General features: G+C 41.0%; 1 protein-coding gene across 1 annotated transcript in view; it reads left to right on the top strand.

The window, feature by feature from the left end:
• The window catches only part of ppfia4 (PTPRF interacting protein alpha 4), a 632,398-nt gene that overhangs the window by 523,947 nt on the left and 90,660 nt on the right, over window positions 1-17,791 (top strand). The window contains exons 8-10 of the mRNA XM_041195183.1: window positions 9,675-9,896; window positions 15,170-15,316; window positions 17,628-17,762. Of these exons, the coding sequence (XP_041051117.1) occupies window positions 9,675-9,896; window positions 15,170-15,316; window positions 17,628-17,762 (504 nt within the window). The remainder of the gene's footprint in view (window positions 1-9,674; window positions 9,897-15,169; window positions 15,317-17,627; window positions 17,763-17,791) is intronic.

Below are 17,791 nucleotides of genomic sequence, written 5' to 3'. Positions count from 1 at the left end.
ATAGTTTTAACAGTTTGTGCCATTAATAACCTGGGTACAATCGACAATTTTCATCTTTTACGCAAGTGTACAATGGTGCGTTTTTGACTCTTCTTTCTTCAGAGTACTTGTGAAAATTACTTTTAGTTTCATTCCAATTTAGTACGGATACTTCTTAAGATCCTTTCAGAACTTGATCACAGGAATAGAGGTTTGTTTTATATTATGCTAGTTACAAAAGATGAATTTCTCAAAGAGAATTAGAATTTTCTGTCGCTCTTGAAGAAATACTCGTGATCAAAACTCAGTGCACAATAATACAATATTTTCTCCACGTTATGGTCAGTCTCCAAGAGAATTAGTCACATCATTAATATTCTTTTTGAATCCAGCCCCAAGGAAAGGAAAATGTTTTAAAAACTGTAGTTAAGCTATTTGATTATCTTGCAGAAGTTAGAGAGAATGATCCCATTAGGACCAAAAATCAAAGTCGAAAAGCTCAGCTTTAATCTCAAGAATTATAGAGAGAAGTCTCAGCACCTAAATGACTTTATATTAGAAATAATTATTTCAGTATAATTAATTTAATTGCATGAATGAACGAAACATTTTGGGGTTAACTAAAGTAAAAAGACATCAATTAAAATACAGGAATAACAGGGCTGTATCCACATCTACTGAATTAAAGAAGTAACCTGACTAACTCGTGAATGAGGCATTCATTTATCTTTCTACTTGTGAAATAAAAGTCAATATTATAATGTCATCTATCTACATAATCTACAGTTAAATGTTATTCCTCTTATATAAAGTGAGATATTAATAATGTCTTTCTGACTTTCTATCTGTGTCTCAATCCAAAATTAAAATTACTCAAAACTGTTTTTTCAAAAATATGAATAATTTTCTTTAGAAAACGGGTTTTGTCAGAGGTCATCAAAGAAACATAGGAACAGAAATAAGCCATTCTGCCTCTCAGGCCTGTTCCATCGTACAGTTAGATCATAGCTGACCTGTATTACTCTTACTTTAAATGTGGAAATGTGGAGTTGTTATAACAGGAAAAGGGTTTGTAGCACAGTACTCACCTTTCCAAATCACCCCAAATTTATGACTTCACTCCTTCACAGCCATTCATTAGTCTTTACAGTTCACCAACATGGAGATTGAGGAAGCTGATCAAAATACCTCATTTTCTCCTCCCAGTTTAGGATGCCAGCAAAGCTTCCTACGGATGGGAGGTGATGAGATGAACAACAGCAAGCTAAGGCATATGCAATTCTCAAATACCTTGAGGACCAATGTGATTTCCTCTCCCTTTATATACAAGAGAAACTTGGCTGAATATTTGTTTGATAGCTCATATGTAAAATAAAATGATTGGTATATCAAGCACAACCACTCAATAGGGTCCATTTAAATTACGTGTGTGTGTGTGTGTGTGTGTGTGTGTGTGGGGTGTGTGTGTGTGTCTGGTGATTTTTATATGATACATAATGTACCAGGCCAACAAGATTAGAAAAGAACTGAACTGTATGTTTATTTAGACAGTATAGGCGGGAAATGAAGTTTAACACTATCAGTTGCATTTTATTACAGCAAGATAACTGGACTGGTGCAGTTTATCTGTTAATTTCCCAAGACAGCACTAACACTTTCATATGTTTGAATGTTGCTGCTTTTATTGGATCCATTGGAACTCTTGTTATGCAATAGGTCAGGAAGAATAAAAAAGAACTGAATATAAATGGTTGAGAAAAAGAAAACTCAGTATTTGAAGACTGAAAAATAAAATATGTTGAAACTACACAGGAGGTTAATAGATATGAAAGCCAAGAAAGGCTAGGGGATTCAGGTAGGGCAGGATTGTTCCAAAGAAATGTTTTTCCGATGCTGACCCAACATTTTATGTTGCTACTTTGTTGTAATAGATTTACACACAACTATGTGCATTATCATTTTTGTGCTACACACAGTAAAATAAGGACATGTTAGTTGTTACTAAGTCTCAGAACATTGCAAGGATAAGCTTTATTATGTGAAGCTTGCATCAGTGAAATCCAGTCAATGATTTTAATTCACTTACCTTGTAAATAAATGGAATGCATTCTTGTAATGAACTTACTAGCCAATTACATTGAAAAGCTGAGTGCTACACTTCTATAACTAAAGGAAATCTGCTGCCTTTGTGTATATCAGTGTATTATTAGCAGTTACAGTGGCGGGAGGGGTGGGGGGGGGGACACAATAACTATTTTAATTTCAGCTTAACCCTTTTTATTACATTTCTATACTAACAGCAGAACCCTTTTTCCCATTTTACGTGAAATTTAAAAGGTTCCACCTAATTTTGTTCTTTTTCTCTCCTACCAAACTCCATTTTGGAGGTGATGTGTTAACTGCATATCAGTTATATTTAATTATATACAGCAAGAGGGCGTTAATTGTAGTTTCACGAGCAGATTTGATCAACCCCATTGACACTGGGATGTGGTTGAGTTAGGTAGTGTATGCTTGTAATGTTTCAGTCTGAAAATAAGCTTTAGCCTGAGTAAAGATTAATTCTAGTGCCATCTTCACCAACTGGCTTTCTGAAATATCACATCAGAGGCGGGGGAGACAATCTCTTTTCCTCTTGTGGATTTTTACTGCCTTCCCACTTGTGTGAAGGCCGGTTTCTCATCCAAACAAACCTCTGGATTTTGAAAACTGGTATGCGGATTTCCCAGGAGTGCTGAAACCTGCCTTTGAGGTATTTAAGCATTTTCAAACCATGAAGAGCTGCTGCCTGTGAGCATTTTCATCATTACATCTGCAGTCCAACATTGCCTCGATGAATAAATTCCTCTGCAGTGCACGGAACATTTCTGGTCAGCTGCACTGCAGAGGCAGTCAGAGGATTGCAATCTTTCTCTTGATCTATTCAGCAGTGTTCATAAAAAATCAAACCAGCAGCACGTTCAAGTTCCAGAAACAGCCAGAGCTTTCAGTTCTTGCTGCAGATTGCTGTGTCTTTTCATGAAGTCTCTCACACAACTAATTCCATTTGACTTTCTGCAGTGTGTCATTTTACAATTGTTTCTTTTCACTCTGCCTCCACTCGGGTGAATTTGCTTTGCTTTTAATTTAATTTACGCCATCTACTTCATTTCCAGCTCCTGATAAAATGAAATATTCATAGCAAACTAATATATTTTGTTCTGAAATTGTTCCACTCTATCAGAGTTACATATTATAACACATTGGATAATCCACATTAAGAATGCTTTGTGCAGTTTTGGGCACTCTATTATAGGAAAGGCATTAAGGTCATGGAGTTTGTACAGTGTATATTCACTGGGAAACTTACGAAGAAAGACTGAAGATATTAGGACCATTCCCACTGGAGAGGAAAAGATTGAAAGGAAATTTAATTGAGACTTTTGAAATTATGGAGAATTTTGATGGGATGCAGACAGGAAAGACTTTGGATGTTTATGATGAGGGGTCATCTATTTAAAATTATTGCTAAGAGGATAAGAAAACTTTTTATGGAAGGAGTATTGCTTGGATGCTTTGCTGCTGAGAGTGTTGCATGAGCTGGAGGTGATTGTACTTTATGGGAAAATTGAATCAGCATTTAAGCAGAGGAAAATACAGGGCTATGGGGAGAGATTAGGCTAATGGGATCAGGGTCTGACTGCTGTAGAAAGGAGATGATGTGGTGTGAACTTGTCTATTGGGGGATGACACCAGAATGAAGATTTAGAAGGCTTTCTGGGAACTGAGAGATCTAAGCTAAAAGCAAAACACTGCAGATGCTGGAAATCTGAAACAACAGAAAATGCTGGAAAAACTCAGTAGGCCTAGCAGCATCTGTGTAGAGAAAAACAGAGTTAATGTTTCGAGTCCATATGACCCTTCTTCAATGTCACTGACATTGATTGAAAAGCAGTCACTCTGCAATACTAACATTCTTCACCTCGATAAGCAGAAAAATTAACTGCACAGCAAAGAAAAAATACATATCTGTATGAACATGGCACATTAGTTACCAAAATTCTCATAACTTATTACAAGTACCAGTGATGCATGAATTCAATTAATGCAAGGAAACACCCTAACCCCTGGCTTTGACCCCACAGATTGTGGGTTAATTCCCCACTTCAGATTTGAGCATATGATTTGGGCTGACACTAGTTTGCGTTGTTGGAGATGCTGTCCTTTGAATGAGGCAGAAAACGGAAGCCCTGTCTTCCTGTTCAAGTGCTTCAGGTGGACATAAAAGATTCCATAACAATTATCAGAGAAGACCTGGGAGTTGCCCTGGAATGCTGGTCAAAATTCTTCCCTCAATCAAAACCACCAATAATGGAGAAACTGGCCATTCATCTCATTGCTCCTTGCAAGACCGTGCTCTCTTTACCATCACAAGTGACCGTACTTCAAAAGTAACTCATTCATAAGAAAATTAAATCATTCAATGCCCTGGGAAATGTGGTAATGCACTATATAAAATGCTAAATATCCAGCTCTTTAGAACTCCTTTCTACAGCAGCAGTGCACGTTTCCCTCCCCCAAAATGGACTCCTTCCTTAATACTTCACTCTTGATGAAAGGAATAGGCCCAGAACTCCATGGCAAAATCTTGTATAGCAGCATTTTTTGAAGGGCAGATCCATTGAGATTACCCTTCCCAGGTTATCAGGATTTCTAAAAATATGGAGATTGCTAATTTTAGTTTATTTTTGTCCAGAGGAACAGAATTTATGCTCAAAAAATACAGAACAGTTGAAGAAAGACATTCCCCAATATAGTCCCTCTACTGGAACATTGGTGATTTCCAATTTCATGATGATTTGACAATAAATGGAAAACGTTAGGTGAATAAACTGGCTAAAATAGATTGCTAAATCTGAAAGCAACTTCCAGAAATGTTTCTCAGTAATTTGCCATCGCGAAGTTGGAGTGCTTTGCTTTTTATCTTAATTAACATCAGCTCTGCATAAAGTAAAGATTTTCTCATTTTGCTTGCATCATTTTCACCTTTTGTTCGCCGAAGATCTATTTATATACTAATTACATAGCCTCTGAGGGTTAGAATAAGCCTGTTGTTTGAATTGAAAGTGGCTGTAAGCACTCTGATGTTGCATTCCTTTCTTTAAAGCTGTGTCTAATTAGTACTTTATCCTAACTCTAAGCTTAATCAATTTCTATTTGAGAGTTATTGATCTACAAATCTGCCTTTTATGTACTGATGAAATGATATCTGAAAAGTGCAGCTTATTCCTAGTATAATTTAAAAATTAAATGTAGAATAGCCTCATTAGTTTGTTCTTCAGTGATGTTAAAAGAAGGCAATGTACCTGATATATTTGCCTATTGTTCTAATTTGGACTCTTATTTTTTACCTTTGAATCTTGAATGGAGCTACTAATTTTCATAAATGCTAAAATGTTAGCAAGCGGTCTAAGAAAAATGCTACTGATGAGGATGATGGTTCCCTCAGGGAGGGAAGTCAAAGCCATGCCCATGGCACCATAACTGCTCAGCTGTACAGGAGGGCAGGAGGAAGTTTGGGAAAGCAGTAATGACAGGGGATCCTATGGTTAGGGGAGCAGACAGGCATGTCTATGGCTGCAGTCGTGAATCTAGGATAGTATTTGTTTCACTGGTGTCAGGGTCAGGCAGATCACTGAGCGGCTTCAGAGCTCTCTGAGAGGAGATTGTGAACAACCAGATGTCATGGTCCACATCGGTACCAACAACATCGGTAGAAAGAGGAATGAGGCCCTTCAGGCAGCAAGCAAGCAAGACCTCGAAGGTAGTTGTCTCTGGATTATGCCCAGCATCAAGCACCAGTGAGTATAAAAATTGGAGGATAGAGCAGATGAGTGCCTGGCTGGAGAGATGGTGTAGGAGGGAGGGCTTTAGGTTTCTGGAACATTGGGATTGGTTTTGGGGGAGATGGGATCTGTACAGGCTGGGTAGGTTGCACCTGAACAGAGCCAGGGCTCATGTCCTTGTGGGGCAGTTTGCTCATGTTATTGGGGAGGTTGTAAACTAACTTAACAGAGTCATAGGAGCCAGGAGGTAACATCAGAGAGGGAAAACAAGGTGCACAAATAATCGGGAGAGATAGATAGTACTAAAGTAGGAAATAGTAAGGTATTGGGTGCAGTCAAAGTAAGAGGGAATGCAATCAGGTCTAAACTAGGTTTACTGTGCATGCATGTAAATAGGAAAAGTATGGTAAATAAAGTGTTGTGAGCTCTAGGCACAGATAGGCACATGAAAATATGTGGCAATAGTGAAGACCTGACTAAAAAAAGGACAAGACTGGCTATAAAATATTGCTTGGTACAAGGTGTTCAGGAAACTCAGGGAAAGAAAGAGGTTGCGGTGGGGGTTGCTGTGTGCAGTATTGATTAAGGAGAATATGATAGAGCGAGAGGATCTCCTCAGGGCTCAAGGGCAGAATCTATTTGGTTGGAGGAAAGGAATAATGGAGGTATCATTACATTGCTGAGTGTATTCCATCAGCCACCAACTTGTGGGATGATACAGAGGAACAAATTTACAAGGAAACTATAGAGTAGTTATAATGGGGGACTTCATTTACCCAAGTGTAGACTGGATTAGTAACAGTGTGAAGGGCAGAGAGGGAGAAGAGTTTTTAAACTGTGTTCACAAGAATTTTTTGGGTCAGTATGTTTCCAGTCCAAGAAGGAAGGAGACGTTGCTGGATCTGGTTCTGGAAATGAGGTGCGACAAGTGGATCAAGTATCATTAGGGGAATGTTTAGGGGACAGTGGTCATAGTATCCAAAAGGTTTAGGTTAGCTATGGAAAAGGACAAGGAGCAATCCAGAGTAAAAATAATTAATTGAGGGAGGACCAATTTCAATGGGGCGTGAATATATCTCATCCAGATAAGTTGGAAGGAAAGGTTGGCAAGCAAAACTGTAATTGGCCAATGGGCTGTCTTTGAAGAGGAGATACTCAGTACATTCCCATTAGCGGAAAGTGGGACAAACAAAACCTGAGCTCCCTGCATGATGAAAGAAGTAGGAAGTAAGATGAAGCAGAAAAAGGGTGCATATGACATGTCAGGTGGATAATACAGGTGAGAACCAAGCTAAATATAGAATGTTCAGAGAGGAAGTGAAAATAGAAACACGAGTGGCAAAGAGAAAAGATGTGAGATTGGCTGCAAAATGTAGTCCAAATATCTTCTACAGGCATATAAAATAGCAAAAGCATGGTGAGCGGAGGAGTGGGGCTGATCACGGACCAAAAAGGGGATTTAACTCATGGTGTAGATTTCTTTAACAAGGAAGAAGATATTGCCTAAGTTGTGAACGAAAAGGTAGTTGAGATACTAGATGCGCTAAAAATTGATAAAGAGATAAGATTAGAAAAGGAGGTATTATTAAAGTTGATAAATCATCAGCAGCAGATAAGATGCATCTGAGGACACTAAAGGAAGTAAGGGTGGAAATTGTGGAAGTACTGGCCATAATTTTCCTATCCTCCTTTGATATGGTGAGTGTTGCCAGAGGATTGGAAAATTGTAAATGTTACAGTCCTGTTCAAAAAAAAAGGCTGTAAGAATAAGCCCAGCAACTACAGGCCAGTCAGTTTAACCTCGGTAGTTGGCAAACTTTTAGAAATGATAATTCAGGTCAAAATTAATAATCACTTGGGACAAATGTGGATTAATTAAGGAAAGCCAGCATGGATTTGTTAGGGAAAATCATATATAACTAATTTGATTGAGTTTTTTAGGTGAGATAACAGAGATGATTGATGAGGGCAATGCAATTATATGGTGTAACTCTTTCGAGTACAAACAAGCTTCCATCGGTTTCAGATGAAGTTACACTGTTTCATAGTTTGCCATTGTAAGATTTGAACTTTTGATCTTGGGGTTACAAACCCAGTACCATAACCACTTGGCTATTTAGGCCAAGCAATTATATGGTGTACGTGGACTTCCAAAAGGAATTTGTTAAATTGTCACATAACGGGCTAGGCAGCAAAGTTGAGGCCCATTAAATAAAATAAGACAGTGGCAGCATGGATATGCAGTTGGCTGAGTGACAGTAAACAGTAGTGGTGAACAATGTTTTTCAGACTGGAGGTCAGTTTGCTGTGGAGTTCCCTGGTGTTGGTATTGGGATCATTGCTTGATCTGTATTATTGGCCTCGGCTTGGATGTACAGGGCAAAATTTGCAGTTGGCACAAAACTTGGAAGTATTGTGAACTTCAAAAGGACATAGACAAGCTCGTGGAATGGGTGGACATCTGGCAGATGGCATTTAATGGAGAGAAGTGTGAAGTTACACAGTTCAGTAGGAAGAATGAGGAAAGGTAATAAAAATATGAAGGATATAATTTTCAAAAGGGTATGGAAGCAGAGGAACCTGGGAATAAATATACATAAATCACTGTAGGTGGCAGGGCAGGTTGAGAAAGCAGTTATTAAGCATACAGGATCCTGAACCCAATAAATAGAGCCATGGAACAGAGTCAGCTTCTCACTGGTGGGTTTGGAAGTGGGAGGGGCCCATTAAATTCCCTGGATGCCCTACCTCTCACCCTTCTGCCTACCCTCAATCTGACCTCAATTTTACAGGCGGCCTAGGGCGGCCCCACTGCCTTCACCCCAATTGAGGCCCTTAAGCGGCCAATTAATAACCACTTAATGGCTTCCCACCTGGCCTCAATTTTGAGGTTGGCAGGAGGAGTTCAGAGAAAGTCCAGCAGATTACCCTGCTGGGGGGTCGGGCAGACAGAGGGGAGGAGAGAGGGCAAATCCTTGAAGAGCCCCTTTCTACGTTGGGTGCCCTCCCACCACCTGAGTGGCCCATCCCCTCCCTGCCGTGATAACCCCTGGTACTTCCCTCCATCTTGGCTCCAGGATTTAGCCTCTGGGGACAGCTTGTAGACCTAGCCATGGCCACCCTCCTGCGGGAAGGAAAGGGGGTGGAGGCAGGGCAGGCTACTGGGACTGCAGTGCTGCCAGCAAATCAGATTGGCCGGCAGATCTGAGGCAGCATTTCCTCCTGACTGAGTGGTGGGAGTCTTGCATTCAGCTAACTAGCACTTGCAGCATTAAATGGTTGGGAGTAAGCCGACATTGGTGGGGTTGCATTCGCCACTGACTCTTAGGTGACTTGGCTGGTACTCCGCCACTCATTAAATTCTGCCCAATCAATAAAAATCTTACAAGTAGTTAGGTTTTTTTGAAGTTCTTGCAAGTTGAACAATATTCTATCACATTTTTTGGTTGAGTGAAGACTTGCCAACTCCTTATTGTGCTGTTTGTGAGGGGGTGACAACTAATATTTCCCCCTCATCTCTTGTAATTGTGTTGTTTGAGTTCTGCAGGACTATGTACAACAAAGATTTATGAAAGGAATGTGAAATATCTACATTTTCACTGTACTTAGCCTGTGACAGTAATAATTTAGATGCCTACATTGTAGTTCATTTTGAATTTGAATCTGTTTTGGGTGCCTGCTTATCCGCAAAGACTGTTTAAATATATCTGAGTTGACCATTGTCAGCACTTAAGTATTGAGCTAATTTTATTAGATGCTGTTTCACTTTCATATTCAAAATGATATCTCTTAATTATCATGGTCCTCTATTTTGAACATATATAGAACCCCATAAACATAATGTCTTCTGTGCTGTTGTTAATATTGCAGAGGCTTTCAAATGGATCTATTGATCCCAACAATGACGTTAGCCAGGTCGTGGAGATGCAGGAATTACTGGAGAAACAGAACTTTGAGGTGACCCAGATGAAAGAGCGCCTGTCCACGCTATCAGCGCGAGTGGCAGAGCTGGAGGAAGACCTGGACACTGCCAGGAAAGATCTGATCAGATCAGAGGAGATGAACAACAAGTACCAGAGAGACATCAGGGAGGTGAGGTGTGATTAAATGGTTTAAAATGCTCACTCATTCACTCTTCCAGAACCACTTCATCCAATTTATGTCGCGGGGAGCTGGAGCCTATCCCGACAGGCAGTGGGCACTCGGCGGGGTGCACCCAGGCCGGGATGCCAGTCCATCACAGGGCACATACTCACACGCCCACAATACAGACACGCATACTGGGGGACAATTTAACTGTTGCCAACCCACCTAACCAGCACGTCTTTGAATGGTGGGAAGAAGCGTGGCACCCAGCAGAAACCCACACAGACACGGCGAGAACATGCAAACTCCACACAGACCGATACCTGAGGTCAAGATTGAACCCAGATCTCTGAAGCTGTGAGGCAGCAGCGGTAACCACTGCGCCACCCATGCCGCCCAATTTAAAATGCTAATAATCTAAAGGTATTCTTGTTTTTTTCTTCATTGAAGAATGAAAATGCATGTTTTCATCTGAAATGTCAACATTTTACAACTGTTTGCATTTTTTAAACTGGCCTGTTTGTTCCGCTTTTTTGAATATTAAGAATCTTCAATGTGAAGATTTTTCACATAAAATTATTTGTGGGGCCTGCAATAATTCATGATTGAGAGTTTTTCCCTAGTACAAGTGCCAGACAATAGGATCACAATCTGATTAAACCTGCTCGAACAGATGTTTGTTCCATATGTATCCTTGGTTTCATATTAATGCATGTTTAATGTTGCAACCATTAATAACAAAAAGGCCAAAGGTATTATGCATTTTACTTACCCTCCACCCCCATCCCCCCAACTATTACAATTTCCTTTTATTGGAAACATAATTCCCAGACCCAAAGAGTAGAAGAATTTCTGTGGGAAAGAACTTTCATATTGCGAGTTCAAATTTGGCATTCTTAGTGAGGTGAATGGAGAGAGAGAGAGAGAGATTTCATGTCTACCCACTTCATAATCCTGAGGATCGAACACAGGAGTTCAGATTTTGTGTGGGTTTCCACCGGGTGCTCCGGTTTCCTTCCACCATCTAAAGACGTGCTGGTTAGGTGGATTGGCTACGGTGAACTCAGCTGGGCCAGCATGTATTGCCCATTCCTAATTGCTCTTGAGAAGATGGTGGTGAGCTGCCTTCTTGAACCACTGCAGTCATTGTGGTGTAGTTGCACCAACAGTTCTTGTTAGGAAGGGAGTTCCAAGATTTTGACCCAGCAACAGTGAAGGAACGGTGATATGTTTCCCAGTCATGATGGTGAGTGGCTTGGAAGGGAACTCCCAGCTGTCTGCTGCCCTTGTCCTTCTAGATGGTAGTGGTTGTGGGTTTGGAAGGTAGTGTCTAAGGAGACTTGGTGAGTTCCTGCAGTGCATCTTGTAGATGGTACATACTGCTGCCATTGTGCGTCGGCATTGAAGGCAGTGAATGTTTATGTAAGGGGTGCCCATCAAGCGGGATGGTTGGTGTAAAGGTTCTTGAGTGTTGTTGGAGCTACACTTATCCAGGCAAGTGGAAAGTATTACATCACACTCCTGACATAGGCTTTGGGGAGGCAGGAGATGAGTTACTCACCACAGGATTCCTAGCCTTTGACCTGCTCTTGTAGCCACCATATTTATATGGCTAATCCAGTTCAGTTTCTGGTCAATGGAAACCCCCAAAATTTGATGGTGGAGGATTCAGTGATTGCATTGTCATTGAATGTCAAGATGGTTAGATTCTCTCTTGTTGGAGATGGTCACTGCCTAGCACTTGTGTGGTGCGAATGTTACTTGCCACTTGTCAGCCCAAGCCTGGATATTGTCCAGGTCTTGCTACATATGGACATGGACTGCTTCAGTATCAGGAGTTGCGAATGGTGCTGAATGTTGTGCAATCTTCAGTAAACATCCCCACTTCTGACCTTATGATGGAAGGAAGGTCATTAATGAAGCAGCTGAAGATGGTTGGGTGGACACTATCCTGGGAAACTCCTGTGGTGATGTCCTGGAACTGAGATGATTGACCTCCAACAACCACAACCATCTTCCTCTGTGCTAGTTATGACTCCAACCAGTGGAGAGTTTTCCCCCAGTTCCCATTGGCTCCAGTTTTGCTAGGGCTCATTGATGCCCCGCTCGGTTAAATGCTGCCTTGATGTCAAGGGCAGTCACTCTCACCTCACGTCTGGAGTTCAGCTGTTTTGCCCATGCCTGAACCAAGGCTATAATGAGGTCAGAAGCTGAGTGACCCTGGCGAAACCAAAACTGAGCATCAGCGAGCAGATTATTGCTAAGCAAGTGCCGCTTGATAGCATTGTCGATGACCCCTCCATTACTTTACTGTTGATGGAGAGTAGACTGATGGGGCAGTAATTGGCCGGGTCAGGTTTGTCCTGCTTTTTGTGTACAGGATATACCTGGGCAATTTTCCAAATTGCCACGTAGATGCCAGTGTTGAACTTGTACTGGAAGGTCTGGAGTTCAACTGTTCAGTGTTGTTGCCAGAATAGTATCAGGGCCCATAGCCTTTGTAGTATCCAATGCCTCAGTCGTTTCTTGATATCACATGAAGTGAACAAAATTGGCTGAAGACTGACATCTGTGATGTTGGGGACTGCCAAACGAGGCCGAGACAGATCATCCACTCAGGACTTCTGTCTGAAGGTTGTAGTGATTGCTTCTGTCTTATCTTTTGCGCTGATGTGCTGGGCTCCTGCATCATTGAGGATGGGGATATTTGTGGAGCCCACTCCTCCAGTGTGTTGTTTGATTGTTCACCACCATTCACGACTGAATGTGGCAGGAGTGCAGAGCTCAGATCTGATCCATTGTTTGTGGAATTGCTTAGTTTTGTCTATTACTTGCTGTTTTTGCTATTTGGCATGCTAGTAGTCCTGTTTTGTTGCTTCATCAAGTTGACACCTCATTTTTAGGTATGCCTGGTGCTGCTCCTGGCATGCCCTCCTGCGCTCTTCATTGAACCAGAGTTAATCCCCAGACTTGGCCTTAATGGTGGAGTGGGGCTATGTCATGAGGGTACAGATTGTGTTCAAGTACAATTCTACTGCTGCTGAAAGCCCACAGTGCCTCATGGGTGCTCAATCTTGAGTTGCTCGATCTGTTTGAAATCTATCCCATTTAGCGCGGTGGTAGTGCCATAAAAGATGATGGAGGGTGCCCACAATGTGAAGACAGAAGTTCATCTGCACAATGACTGTGCGGTGGTCACTTCTACCGATATTGACATGGACAGTTGCATCTGGGGCAGGATGAGGTCAAGTATGTTTTTCCCTCTTGGTTCCCTTACCACCAGCTGCAGAGCCAGTCTAGCAGCTGTGTCCTTGAGGACTTGGTCAGCTCGGTCTGTGGTGGTGGTACCGAGACACTGTTGGTGATGGACATTGAAGTCCCCCACCTAAAATACATTCTGTGCCCTTGCCACCCTCAGTGCTTCCTCAAGTGGTGTTCAACATGGCGGAGCGCATTTTCATCAGCTGAGGGAGGCGGTACATGGTAATCAGCAGGAGGTTTTCTTGCCCACAAGGTTTTCCTTGTCCTGATCTGATGCCTTAGGTCTTCATGGGGGCCAGAGCCGATGTTGAGGACACTCAGGGCAACTCTCTCCTGACGGTGTATCACTGTACTGCCACCTCTGCTGGGTCTGTACTGCCTGTGGGACAGGACATACCCAGGGATGGTGATGGTGCTGTAAGGTATGATTCCGTGAGTATGAATATGTCAGGCTGTTGCTTGACTAGTTTGTGAGACAGCTCTCCCAACTTCGACACAAGCCCCCAGATGTTGGTAAGGAGGACCGTGCAAGGTCAACAGGGCTGGGTTTGCCATTGTCGTTTCCAGTGCCTAGGTCGATGTCGGGTGGTCCATCCTTTTTCATTCCTTTTTACAGACTTTTTAGCAGTTTGTTGCAACTGAGTGGCTTGATTTCAGTGGGCATTTAAGAGTCAACCACATTACTGCGGATCTGGTATCATATGTAGGCCAGACCAGGTGAGGACAGCAGATTTCCTTCCCTTAAGGACATTAGTGAATGAGATGAGTGTTTGCTACAATCAACAATGGTTTCAGGGTCATCATTAGACTTTTAATGCCAGATTTTTATTGAATTCATATCCCACCACATGGTGGGATTCAAACCTGGGCCTTTGGATTACCTATTGACAATTAACTATGTCAACACCTTCCCCTAAATTATTCTACTATCTGAAAGAACTTCTGTTTGACCATCTTCTATGACACTCAGTTTAAGTTTATGTAAAGAAAGCCAAGATCAGGAGCTGGAATGGGACAACATTTCCTCTGTCCGTTAGGTGTTGAGAAATCGTAAGCATTTTACAATCTTGCTAATCAGCACAGAGAAATCAGAACAGGAGCAAATTTTATCTACATAGCCTTTCAGCTGTAGACATGCTCAAAGCCGAGTGGCTGTGTAGCCAAAACATGGACCATTTGCTTGAGTCTATGTCAGACCATATTCACCATTCAAATACCAGGAAATAACATTGGTGCTATGGGTCTCCAGTCATAGAAAGCTCCCAATGACAGAAAGCAAAAACTAACTGGTGTTGAGGTTTGAGTTGAACTGTTCACCCTGCCAGATGAAGACAATATAATATGATTTAACTGGTGTTGGTGAGAGCATCTGTATTTAATTTCCTCAGCCTCAACACCAAAGCAAAATAAGTTCACTTTGGAGTGAGTGGCAACATTTTTCAAGTGAACAATTGAAATGTTTTAGGGAGCTTTGTTGATTCTGAGTCACAGTACTAAACCTGGTAAAGATGTTGATGATTTTGGAATGTCCCAAAGTGCATCACAGCCAGTAAAGCATCATTGCTTTTGAAATGCATGCTCTATTGTTATGCAGACAAACATGCAGCAAAATCTCGAGCAATGAGATAAGTTACCAGTTAGTCTGTTTTTAGTGGTGGTGTTTGAGGGATAAACAGTGACTGGGGGAATTACCCAACTCTTCCTCATATGATACCTTTGGAGTTTTGACGTCCATCTGATGATACCTCAGATAATGCGGAACTCCCCTCAGTACCACACTGAAGTGTCAGGTTTGATTATCAGGGATAAAAACAAAAAAACTGCGGATGCTGGAAATCCAAAACAAAAACAGATTCACCTGGAAAAACTCAGCAGGTCTGGCAGCATCGGCGGAGAAGAAAAGAGTTGACGTTTCGAGTCCTCATGACCCTTCGACAGAACTGAGTTCTAAGACTGACACCTAGTAAAGCTTTGTTGTGTCCTAGCATTAATTTAACACTCTTTCTTGTTGACTTTAGGCGATGGCGCAAAAGGAAGACATGGAGGAAAGGATTACAACACTTGAAAGACGTTATTTAGCTGCACAAAGGGAGTCCACGTCAGTGCATGACCTTAATGACAAACTTGAAAATGAGCTTGCAAATAAAGAGTCTCTGCATCGCCAGGTAAAATGCTTTTAGTTGACAAATCAATAATGTGGATGTTGAAGCTATTTATTTGGCTTTTCCATTTCCAACTGGTAACAATAAAATGACATTCACTGCTACCATTTGGCATGTTTTCAGTGAAACGTTCAAGGATTGAATAAAAATAGTTGGCTAAGTAGCTGTTATAATACACATGCAATCTAAGGGACTATGGTTCATTTACAGATGTAACTAGGAAGTAGTCATTTATTCTAAGATCGCTGGGTGTCGTTGATTTTCCAGTCATTTTTTCCTTTTTTTCCCCCCTTGTTCCTCTTTTGTTATTCTTCTACCTCTTCACCTCTCACTCTGTCTCAATACAAAAAGAGCAGGTGACTTGCTTGACAGCTTTTGCAAGTAATTGTGTACAGGGTTAAGTTGGGTTCTGTCCCTTGAAAGAAAAGTGCTTGCCTGTTCCCCAATAACCTGCCAAAGTTCGGAAATGTACTATATGATAAATCACTGATTTGATCCTATATCCTGCTACAGTGAATTAGTACGCTTACCTTCTGAAACACCAGACTGCTTAGACGGCAGCATTTTTAACTAAAACTCTCCCACATCAGCACTGTTCCACACATGATGAATAAGGCAGTCAATTTGGGAATGTTGAGTCAGTGACACAGAATTCAACCAATGATGTGACTTAGATTTTGCCAATGTCACTTCGTTGCCATACTCTACTCTATCTTTTTTATATTTCGACAGAACTATGTCCTGAACCGATGTACATTTTGATTTTATTTTATATGTTTACAGGAGGTGCACATTAGTGCAAAGTGGTTTCCAATGTGATTGCACTTGTTCTGAGTATGATTTATGTTTGAGTTGAAGAGGTGCTACCTGGTGTTCAGCTGAGAATGAGGAAGTTCCTCCTCTTTGTCCTCATATGGTTTGGGTCATTGTCCTGCTCTGACTACATTTGGATCACTGATGCTGGCTTCTTTCTGCTCCTATACTCCCTACTTGCTTTCTCCTGGAAAGTAGTTATAATGCTGTTGAATAGGTTGTGTTGAGTGAATCTGTAAGACCTGGTCCCAGACTAGTTTTTATTTCTAAAATCCCATACAAAGGAGAAATATCATTTGTCCCATTGATACTTCAGGTGCATGTGTACACTGCATTATTCGAAAAGTAGGTAGAAATTAAAAACCAAGGTATCATTGTCAAAAATTATAGACTTTTATTTGAAAAGAACAATAGGTGGAGAACAAACATGAAACAGATGGCAGAATAAACCTGCACTTTTGTAATCATTTGGATATATTTTCCTCTGCTAATTTTGGTTCTATCAGAAATGTGAAGTGTTGCACTTCGCTTTACAGCTGTAGGCTTTATCACCATCAGTCATTACAAATTAATAGACAACATGCAGAATCAAGTTGCACTGCAGGATTTAATGCTTACTATTTCTCAATGTATAATAAATGAATTGACTAACAACTTAATATCACCTTCATCTATTAATGGTGATGAAATGCAAATGATGATTAAATGTTAATGGCATATAAATAGCACAAGTTCTCCCATATTTTTGCTTATATTCAATTTTTACTCAGATGTTTAAAATGCAAATAATGCAAGCTATATGGCCTGTCATTTGAAAGAGTAATTTTTTTTGCTTCCATCTTCAAATGGAATAAAAAGAGATGAGGTCAGAGGGCTGGAGGTGAACCATATTTGGGTTAATGCTCCATGTGGTGCAGTTTCAATGTTGCAGCTATTCTTTGCTTCAGCCAGATTTTGAAGCAGAGGGGAGAACTGTGTGCTTCGCTTGAGAGAAAAGTGAAAATTGGAGTCCAATTGATTCTGACAGATCACCACATCTGGTTAAATAGAAACATAAAGGGAAAGTTTCTAGTCATGAACTCAGTGGAGGATGATGCATGTTTTAGGGAGGAGAAGAGAGAAGAAATAAGGGACAAATGGTTTAGGATATAATTGAACAAAAAAATGCTTGTTTTAGTTTTATGCACAATAATGAAGAGCAATAATCTGAATGTAAGTAATGCTGTCTTTCTATTGTGGAATAGTCTTGAACACTTGTAGTGCAATTTTTAAAAAATTAAGTGAAACATCAGAGTGAAAGGATGCAAGTGCTTAATGGTCTTGAGACTAGCTTTAAGAGACTGACTTAGGTGGTTGACAGAATGTGTGGGCTGTAGTTTGTTACTAAGTGCTTCCTACAGTTTTGCAGAAAGGGAAATGAAGTATTGGAACATCTGTCAGCAGAATTAATGTACTGTGGCGCTTGTGCATTTACGATATGTTACCATTCTCTTTTATAAAGAGTGAAGAGAAGAATCGACAAATCCAGGAACTGTTGGAGCTGGCTGAGCAAAAGCTGCAACAGACGATGAGGAAGGCTGAGACCTTGCCTGAGGTGGAGGCTGAACTTGCACAGCGAGTGGCTGCATTGACCAAGGTGTGTGCTGTCAGTGTGGTAATTGGTCT

The sequence above is a fragment of the Carcharodon carcharias genome, chromosome 9 (assembly GCF_017639515.1).
Source record: "Carcharodon carcharias isolate sCarCar2 chromosome 9, sCarCar2.pri, whole genome shotgun sequence".
NCBI classification, from domain to species: domain Eukaryota; kingdom Metazoa; phylum Chordata; class Chondrichthyes; order Lamniformes; family Lamnidae; genus Carcharodon; species Carcharodon carcharias.
Note: the sequence above shows the minus strand (reverse complement) of the source record. Positions and strands in the feature narration are given on the sequence as shown.